The following is a 10,254-nucleotide window of genomic DNA, read 5'->3' as shown; positions in this document are numbered from 1 at the left end:
AGCACGTTCTTACAAGTACTTTACAACTGAACTTATGAGCAACAAAAAAAGGAGTACTTTATCTGCCAGTAAATCTGTCAAGTTCCTTTATCTCATACCATTTGCACTGCAAACATACTAAGTCTTCATCCTAGAAAGAAGCCTGGGTTCATTAATTAAGGACCTAATTTTAAGAACTGCCAACAGCCATACTGAAAGGAGAGCTAAAGTCTGATTTTTATCTGAAGGGAGGCACTAAACCAATGAACAGGAGATAAAAGCTTTATTTTTTTTTCCCCGAGAGAAAGCAGGTAAACTCAAAAAATAATTTAGTCCAGTGAGTTAATTTTTCTGTAAGTAACAGGAACAGTTTACTCCTCATTAAAAAAGCTATACAAATAGTCATTTAAAAGATGTTCATTCAAAGCCATCAAAAAGGGAGGGAAGGCCCTTTGCTTTGTTTCACACTAATCGCATTTGTAACTGCTTGTTGCCATTTTTCTGTGATAAATATGGATATAGGTTACCAATACAAAAAACAGGAACAATAGGTCTGAGCAACAAAAACCTTCTTTCTTCAGATGGTGGTTGTGTAGGGATGCTGACAGAGAACAACTGCTGCAAAAAAACCTTTTATTTTTTTTTTTAAAGTGTCTTCTGGCTGCTGAGCTTCATGCTCCAACATCAGAGGCTGTAGCTGGGTATCTATAGCAATAGAGTTTGTTGTCTGCACCACCACTCAATAGCAACTGAGGAGAGGAAAAGAAAACTGTGATTAACAGCAGAACTAAGCAAAATACCTACACAAAAGTTTAGGATTCTGATATTCTTACATTTGAAGACATAAAAGGAAGTAATGAATAATGAACTGTTAATGCATGACTAAAACTCAGAATCAAAGTGCAGAAGCAACCTTGTCTCTTACCCTCCTCCTAAAATTAGAAGCAGAGTTTTTACAGGAAAATTTCTAAAGCTTTTCCTGCCTTTTGTCGAGAACAGGAGCCACACTGAGAATCTTGATTGTTAACAAAACATTTTTTCTCCTATTTTATACATATATGTACCACTACAGTAGCAAAACAGCTTCCTGTAGAGGATTATATAGTTCCCCCTTTCTACATGTACTGCCGTCCCCCAGCTGTCAGTTCATGCTGCTGCTTTAGTCTCCATGGCAGCAAATGGTACCTCGAACCATGTATTTTCTCATAAGGTGTGGTACTGTTCTTCTGTCTCCTTGTTTGGAATACCAGCATAATGCCCACTTAACACTACAAAGCTTAAACTCCCATCCTACTCCTTTGCACAGCAGCACAGGGAAGTGCTGCAATGCATATGACAGTAATGCCCAATTATCACCCCAGGATCAACCACAGTGCAACTAACAGGTCCTGCTCTCTTCTGTCTTTAATCATAAAGGAAAAAATAGTCCATGGCTGCTTTTCGCCCTCTTCCTAACCACCATGCATGTAAACTGAGTAACTTGCTCTTCAGATTCTTACCCCTGCTTCTGTCCAGTCCACACATAAAACCTTGTCTTCATGAGCAGCCAAGTCATATAGTGGAGCTTTGCAACTGGTAAAACACAGGTATTTACAGTCACGTGTTTGAAGTTATGTGAGCAATCACAGAAAACAAAATTGGTCCCTGGAAGAAATACTATCACAATGCTATCTATCACAGATGTGGTCTAGCAGTTGTTACCACTTTCAGACAGTACAGATATCTACCATCTGTGACTTTTTCTTCACTTTCGCCAGAGCTGATCACATCAGTGTTCATCCCCAAAGAGAAAAGCAGCAACATTTTTCACCTACTCGAAACTACCTTGAGACTGAAATTTAATCAATCTGCTTGTTAGGAACAGGTTATTATATAGTTTCCTTGTACACATGGATGCTGCCCAACTATGTGTCTTCCATAAAAGCCATTTATGTCTTCTGAGTGCAAACCACTTCATTGCTTGGAAATTCATAATGAAAACTCTGAAAAGAGCATCAAGTGAAACTTCATGCTGTTAAGCTTATTCCTTAGAAAGAGGATGTGTTTTGTTCCTTGGAACAGAGGAACTGTTAGCAGACCTTCTGCTGTTCCTAATCCCAGCAGCAATGTTACGGTTGCTGCTTTCTGCATGGCAATCAATGCCACTGTAAATGCCAGGTTAAGTCCCGTGTTGGAACGTTGTACAGCTCTCACAGATGTTATGCCAAAGGTCCTTTGGTAGACAAGTGTTTGTCTCCCTTTCGTTACATGCTTGACTCCTAAAACCTAGAGGGTCTTCATAAACGCCACAGGAGTTTCCAATGAATGTCTTGGACTGCTTTCGCTATTTCATTAGGTTAACCACCCCCATCAGCTGACATGCCTTTGAACAGTAGAGGACCCATGTTTATTTTACCTCCTTGTGTCCCAGAGCTTCACAATGTTGTCCAGAGAACCAGAGATCAGCTGATGCTCATGGGTAGGTGACCACTTCACAGATGTCACCCAGCCTGTGTGAGATGTCAGAGACAGGAGAACCAAGGAGCCATCTGAACAGAAAGAGGAAAAAAAAAAAAAGAGACTTCAGTAGATGCCTACTGAAACCAGCACTGTTAAGATGCATACAAAATCACAAAAGGGAGGAAAGCAGTCAGCAACGTATTTGTGTTAAAGGTGTGTCTTTCTCTCACCAGTAATTCAAAAACCAAACAAAAATATAAGCCACACAAGTGTGGGGGTGGGGCTGAGATGGACACAGACCAAACAAAAAAACCCCTCTAAATGTATTTTTCTTGTCACTAAACTCTCTTTTCAATGATTTTTGAAAAAAGAAATCAAAAAACGCTTTGTTAACATACAAAATGATAATACTGTTAAACTCTGGATTAGATTTATAGAAGCTAAACAACTGAACAAGTCTATGAAATAAATCTGGTAGGCTCAGTCATAAATTACCCACAATCCTGTCGGACAAGGCACTAATCTGTTGTAACAAAGTGACTACTATTTCACTTTAATGATGGTCTGACCAACTTAGATATGAACCTTACAAAAGTCCTGCAACTGTGCAGTTGAACATTCATTACTAAGTTTAAAAAAGAGAAAACCTAAGCTAAGTTTTCTAAATTGTTAGGCAGAAATCAAAAGTAGTCTTGCACCAGATTACAGAAAATAGACAATCTTTGTATTTAAAAAAAGCCTGTTTCAAGCAGACGGACCAGAAAACAGTTTGTGAGCTGTCTCCCAACAGGGAGAAGTTCTGATTTTGAAAAAAAACAACTTTGAAAACATGCATGTTTTAGCTCACCTTTGCTGCGAGGATCCCATAGTCTAATATGTCTGTCAGTGCTCCCAGATGCAAGGCGTCGACACAGTGGTGAGTAGGACACAGAATTAAACACTTTGTTTCCTGTCTGTCAGAAGAGAAAATAGTAACTCTAAGAGAGGCGCTACTACTATTTTGCACAACTTTTTTCTTTGAGCTGGACTTCAGCTGAACCTACAGACAAAGCATAATGATCTCACCAAAGTACATTTGACATCTCCAGTCTCAGCATCCCAGAGTTTAATGGTGTGGTCCCATGATGCACTGCAGATTTCTTCAGCGTCTGACCACAGCACAGAAGAGACAGCTTCTGTGTGGCCAGAAAGGGTTGCCAGAGGAGTCTAGAATTTAAAGGTGAGAAGAGATTAGACTTAGTATCCTAAAAAAACCCAAACCTGTTCTTTCAACAAATAAGTGTCTGATCACCCTGAGATTTATCATCATAAGTTTCATATAGTCACTTTTAACAAAGAGAAATTATTGTGTGGCCACGCTTCTAAAGTAAAATCCTAGACAAAGCTGAAGGTCATCTTACCCTTGTTAGTCCCAACTGTTCAGTTTTCTGCTTCTTCCGTGGTCTGTTAACTGCTTCTTCCATTTCATCCTCTTCATCTGTAGGTACTGTGACAGGAGACAGTCAGACTTCAGGTAGAGGTTTTTGAACTGCATTTCCTTGTAAGTAATTAAGCAAACCCCCATACTTACAATACCTAACGTGTCTATGATGCATTAATATTTTAATCTTACACCTCTGATCAGATCAGTATTATCTCCATTTTGAGCAAGAGGAAAATGAACACAAGTTAAGTGATATTCTCCAGGTCACACAGTTTTACAGTGAAGTCCAAATGACTTTTTAAGACCATCCTTACTCATGGAAAATTCAAAGAGTAATTCAGGTGTGTGATAAACACAATCTTTCTTTTAGATACAATACCTACATATATATGCTCAAACTGAAAGAATATGACTGGGAACAGTGAAAGAAAGCACTCAGATCAAATGGGATTAGTCTACATTTCTAGAAAAGACCTGGTCATCTTACTGCCCTCCATATTATGGTGTCAATAATAGAACAGGAAAACAACCCACAAACTTTTGACTTGTAAGAAGTCTATGCTCAAACCTGCACGTTTATATAAAACCATTAAAAATAAGTGAAAGAAATAAGATACTGTGTTCTGATTAAGTATCAGCACGCAGTTGATAACCATATCTGAAATTGTGTTACCAACCAAACCAGTAACTTAACATATAAATAATAATATACAAAACTTAAAAAAAAAAATTTCTAGCTTGGCTTTTAGTATTAAAGACTCAGATTTTCTTAAAGAAAAAAGTATATTCAGATATCAATCTTTCAGGTTGTTTTAAGTACAGGGTTTTTTTTAAGAGAGCCTGGAATCACAGCTTATGCTTATCTTACCTGCAGACCAGATCTTTAACATCTTATCCCAGGATCCACTGCAGAACTGTACGAACAGAAACCTTTTGTTAAAAATTGATCCAAACAGACCTTGGAAGCCATAATAAATATACTTTCTGCTTGAAAAATTAACCAATGGGTTGTAACATATGAAGAACAGTGCTAGGTTCCTCAAAAAAAAAAAAAAAAAAAAAGTTTGGCATAGATCAAAGTATTCTTTTTCCTTCTTTTGCAGGAAAAATATCTACAAAGTATTTATTTCCTTCAGCATCAAAAGGTTTTATTTTAACCTGTCAGATAGTGAGTCAAGCTGCAAGCAATGACTTCACCTTTGGTGTGAGTGCTCTTAACTGTTGAATTCATAGAAAAAGGCAAAGGACCTCTTCTACCACCTGATTTTTCTGAATATCACTCTGGAAATTTTTTCCCCACCAAAACTACTGTGAAAATGTATGTCAAATTTGAAAATAGTTAATTATAATGCAAAATTCACGTTAAAAGTAGAATTTACTTAAAAATAAACACTGACCTTCACTCAGAGAAGTCAAGAGCAGCAGTATAATGGCTTGTGCTATCTAAAGTCACCTTCAGCTTTTTCTGATATTAGAGGTTAAGTGCATCACTTTGAAAAGATTGCTTAGCGTTGATACAGCACTCCTAATCCTCAGTAACCACCATGTATAACAAGACTGGAAACTTACCAGTGTGTCAGTCATAATAAAATAATGACTAGTACCTATGCAGGGATTAAAAGATGATTTTTGAGATACAGGCTATTAATGTTCCAAAATCCAAAGGTTTCTTTCCAGAAGTCACTCACTTTAGTTCTTGTGCAGTCAATGGCTACTGAGTCTACGCTCCCAGCATGTCCCCTGCAGCAGTGAAGGGCCTTCACTTTGTTCTTCTCCACATTCCACTCCCACAGAAGGACAGTTTGGTCCATAGAAGCACTGAGTAACAGGCACGATAAACTATCTGAGGAAGAAAAAAAAGTCATGCTTGCACCCAACTCAGCTTTCTGAAGTCTTTATAGACTATATATAATTATTCTAGTAAAAGAAGACATAGCAGATAGAAACTCATACGTATCTCAGTTTACAGCATGTTACCCTGTAAGTACAATTAATATAAATATACATACCAGTATTTGCTAACAAAGACTGCAAGGTGGATATACAACGTACATGTTTAACTATACTCATTACTGTTAAAGGACTATTTTACTCACACCATCACTTTACTTCTAACACCACTGACAGATCAAAATAATTATAGCATTTAGATAATTAAATATTAGTGGTTGAGGAATGCTGACATTTCTCCCCCATTAAATCACACTATTACTACTACCCTAATACTGACCTTGCTTCACCCATGCCACATCCTTCACTACTTCTGTATGCCCTGCTATTGTTATGATGGATTTTCCTTCCAAAGACCAGATTCGAGCAGTCTGATCATAGCAGCCAGTTAATATCCTACAGGGTACAGAATTTGAAACATTATTGTCTTTAAAACCAACAATATTTTTATGAAGGAAAAAAAAAGCCTCAATCAAAAGCTTGGAAAAATATTAGCATAGTAACTGGTTAGCTGAAATAAATTCAAAATACAGCTACTTTGTGTGGGTTTTTTAAAAAAAACAAACACCAAAACACTTTTGAAAAGTAAAAAAATCTTTTTGTTACAGAGCAAAGCTTTATTAAAACCTACAACTGGAAGGCTAGGAGTACAAGCCAAAAAGAAGGAAAGCAATGAGAGTACTGCATATTCTAGTAGGTGATACTTAAGATAATTTACATAATTTAAAATAACAGGTAATTTGTTGTTCATGGTATATTACTAGAGGATCTCAAAGCATTTTCAAACCATTACTTAATATAGGAACATTGGCTGGTTGACTGGAAAATTAATGTGAAAATACAGTAGAAAAGGACAATTATGGCTGGTTTGTTGATGGGTTTTTTGGTGTGGTGGTGTTTTTTTTTTTTTAAAGAAAAGCTCTGCATAAAGGTACACTATTGTATTTGTTGCTACTGAATGTCACATTTGAAGTAAAGAGTTTAAGCTAAAAAGAGAGATAAGGAAATCCTGCTGTCCTTTAAGAGAAAGGATAGCAAATGGCATTTGTATTAACAGTATCTCATGTTCACTGACTGTTTTCTACTTGTGTTAAAGTCACTGTCAACATAGAATAGAGGTGTTAAAACTGAGCCTACAAAAGCAAGCAGCTGACTGACTTGACAGGTAAAAAAAATAAAATAAAAACAGAACAAAGGGGGAAAAGAAACCCAAACACCAATTCATTACAGAGACAGAATACCACTCCATTTGACCACATGGAGTCCTCTGCACACAACAGGAATAAGCAGGACAAAACTTAGAACTGGCTTAGTGTGGTACCATTCTTCAGTGGCTTGAACAGAACTGATCCAGTCATCGTGGAAGATGCATTCCTCTGGCTGAGGGGCCATGTATTTCTCCACATACTCTATTTCCACCACTTCTTCCTGAGCTCACAAACAAAATACCAATTCAGCATGGTTTTTTGATCAATAACAGTAATATTTAGCTGTAGCATAGTGCAAATATGTAAGTTTATTGGCAAAGACCTTGGTATCCAAGTCCTTTGCCACATTAGTGGAATTAAAGTATTTAGAAAAAAGTGTCAGAATTATATTGCTTTCCATATTTTTATCAAATTACTATTAATAGCAGGCTGGAAGCAAAAGCAATTTCACTCTTCTCCGGTTCCTCCTCTTACATATTTACCCATACAAAACTGGTGTCTAAAATACTTCGCAACATTTTCTAGAGGCGATACTGACCTCCCCCTTTGTCCCCCAATGTAACTAATAGAGTAGGAGACAAAAATATATTAATGATAAACCAAATTAAGACAAGTATTTCCCCTCTGAACTGCATACAGACAACAGATTGGAGAACGACGATCCTTGCACTTCTCAGTCTAATCACTTTGCAGTTCCAAATGGATTTAAACATACAGAGAATTCTCCTGGGAAAGCCAAAAAATAAATAAAACCGAGCAAGGCAATCTACATAGTCAGGATGACAGTCTAATACCTATATTTAGGTAAACTGGCTAAGTGTGTTCTGCTGTGCAACACGGGGAGAAACTGAATATGACTTACTGTGGAGATATTTTCCATCTCCATGTGCGTGACCAGTGGCATACGCAAGAACTGGCCATTGATAAGGAAGTCAAACTCCACATATTTGTGATCCGCTGAAACAAATCAGGAAAAATCCATGTTCAGGTGTCACTATTTATTTGATACCATCAAGAACAGCATCATTCTGTGCTCGTTCAGTAGAATGAAGCCAGCAAGAGGTTAAAAAAGACAAACCCAAACAAAAACCACCCCAACCAAACAGTCAGTTTCTTTTCTTCCAGTTGCAAGTAGGCAGCCCATGAATTCCACAGGATTATGTGGAATGTGTGAGTTAAGAGGAAGGAAAACTTGCTGTTGGGATTCAAAGACTTAAGCTTGCCTCTTACTGTTAATACATTATTTTCTAAATCCTTTTATCTGTAGCTACATCTAATCAAACCCCAGTGGTGCTTCATCACGGTTCAGTATGGAGCTTGCCACTGCTAGCCCACATCTTCATCAGCACTAGCCTGAGCTCTGTATTTGAGGCAGCAATAGGGAAATCCTAGGAATTTTTGGCTCAAGTTTCTCCCTCTGTAATGGCACAGTTGACAAAGGCCCCACTTTTCAACAAAAGCATTGCATTATGCACTAGTTTTCTATTCAAGGTTGGTTGCAATTTCATGGGTTAAAAGCAACTCATGGAAGTCTCAGCAGGTTAAGATACAATTAGTCTGGCTTCTTATAGAACATAGGATTTTTTCATCAACGTTGCACAGGTGTCTTTCCCCAAAAAACCTTTCAACTCAGTCAGTCCCATTTCAGCTAGCATTGACAGGATGGTTGAGCTTTTCTGAGAGGCTTTCACAAAACCCAAACCTTTGGTTTCATTATTTCTTTTGCCAGGTTTTGGGGAACGCTTCCCATCTGCTTGGGGAGCTTGGTCTGTGGGGCCGGGCACACGCTGATCCAGCCTTTGGAGCATTTCTCCTGGGACAGCCAGCGCTGATACCTGCAGAGTTTCTGATCAAGTTCAAGGAGTGCCTTACTCTGGATAGCCAGACCAAAACAGGAGGGCAGGACCCGCTCAGGCTGAAGCCTGACCTCACCGAGGGGCCTGGGGGCACCGGGGTGCTGCTTCTGCCTTTGACGGCACGTTCCTTCGGCCGGGCCTGCCCCGAGCCGTCCCGCTGGCGGCACTGTGCGCTGCAACGGGTCAAGTTCAGCCAAAGCGGGGGTTCGACTGGCCTGGTGCGGGGTGCAGCCTGCGGCAGAGCCCCGGCCGCTGCCCTCGCCCGGGGATGGTGGGACGTGTCACCCTCGGCTGAGCGGCTCCGCAGGAAAGGCTCGGGGCTGCTCTGGGCTCCCGCCTGGTAAGTGCCCGCCCGCTCCCGCCCCAGCACCTACCGTTGCCGGCTGCCAGCAGCTTGTTGATAAGGTGACTGAGGTCGGTGGTTTCGGAGGCCGCTGGCACCGAGAAGGGCACATCCTCCACGGCGTACCTGCGGGCACACGGCGCCGTTACCGCCTCTGCGTTACCCCCCACCTCACACCCACGCCCTCGGCCCGGGCGGGCGCCCCCCTCACCTGCGGTTCTCGGTGCGGAACCGCGCCGTGAGCTGCGCCATGCTGCCGCCGCCGCCGGCCTCGCCTCCGACCGCGTGCCGCGATCAGCCGCGCCGGCCCGCCCGCGGGGCGCCGCCTCCCCGCCCGCCGGCCGCGCCCCGGCCCCGCCGAAGCCCCTTCCCGCGGCCCGGCCGGGCTCGCGCCGCCGCCGAAGCCCCTGAGCCACGCGGCGGGCGGTGCGCTGCCCCGGAGACCACGACGCCCAGCATGCCCCGCGCGCCCCGGCCCGCAAGCTACCACTCCCGCGAGGCCCCGCGCCACCACCTTCCCAGCGCCCTCTGCGCGCCCCCGCCTCTATCTCTCCCTCCCGCCCGCCCGGCCGGAGGGCGGGTGCGGCGGCGGTGCGCGTGCGCGGAGGGCCGGTCTGCATGGCGGTGCCTGCAGGAGCCGAGGCGAGGTTGAGTAGAGTCCTTGCGGGTGCTTTCCGCGCGGCGGGCGGCGGCCGGGCCGCAGTGTCCCCTCGGGCCGGTGGGCGGGGCCCGCCCTTCTGCGTCCCCCTGCCCCCGCCCCGGGGCTGTGGTGCGGACCAGTGTGACGGGGGGCGTAGGGTGAGGGGCAAGAGCCGAGGTCCCCCCAGTTCCCCTCAGGGCTGGGGCGTGGGGGCTCTTTCCGCGGGGCCCTCGCAGGCCCGTGCGCCGCTGGGATGTCCCGTGCCCCGCTGGGATGTCCCGTGCCTCCCCCTCACCCGGGGGCCGCCTGGCTGCGCCCCAGGCCGGGCCGGGGCGATGCGGGGCAGCCGGCGGTACCGGCTTCGCCCCGGTGGTGGTGAGTAGTTCCCTGTGCGGGGCTGCGGCGTTGCTGGAGCC

General features: G+C 43.1%; 1 protein-coding gene across 1 annotated transcript; it reads right to left on the bottom strand.

The window, feature by feature from the left end:
- Positions 1-243: 243 nt before the first annotated feature.
- WDR12 (WD repeat domain 12) lies at positions 244-9,450 on the bottom strand. The gene is made up of 13 exons (XM_086465035.1): positions 9,410-9,450; positions 9,230-9,324; positions 7,862-7,956; positions 7,113-7,219; positions 6,072-6,187; positions 5,530-5,684; positions 4,710-4,755; positions 3,819-3,904; positions 3,484-3,624; positions 3,266-3,371; positions 2,375-2,507; positions 1,479-1,551; positions 244-728 (listed from the first exon to the last, which is right to left on the bottom strand). The coding sequence occupies exons 1-13, from the start codon at positions 9,448-9,450 to the stop codon at positions 651-653; spliced, it is 1,272 nt and encodes a 423-aa protein (XP_086321161.1). The 3' UTR covers positions 244-650.
- Positions 9,451-10,254: the final 804 nt, after the last annotated feature.

Source organism: Leptosomus discolor, chromosome 5 (genome assembly GCF_034619465.1).
Source record: "Leptosomus discolor isolate bLepDis1 chromosome 5, bLepDis1.hap2, whole genome shotgun sequence".
Classification (NCBI taxonomy): domain Eukaryota; kingdom Metazoa; phylum Chordata; class Aves; order Leptosomiformes; family Leptosomidae; genus Leptosomus; species Leptosomus discolor.
The sequence above is the reverse complement of the archived record's forward strand: the minus strand, read 5'-3'. Positions and strand labels throughout refer to the sequence as shown.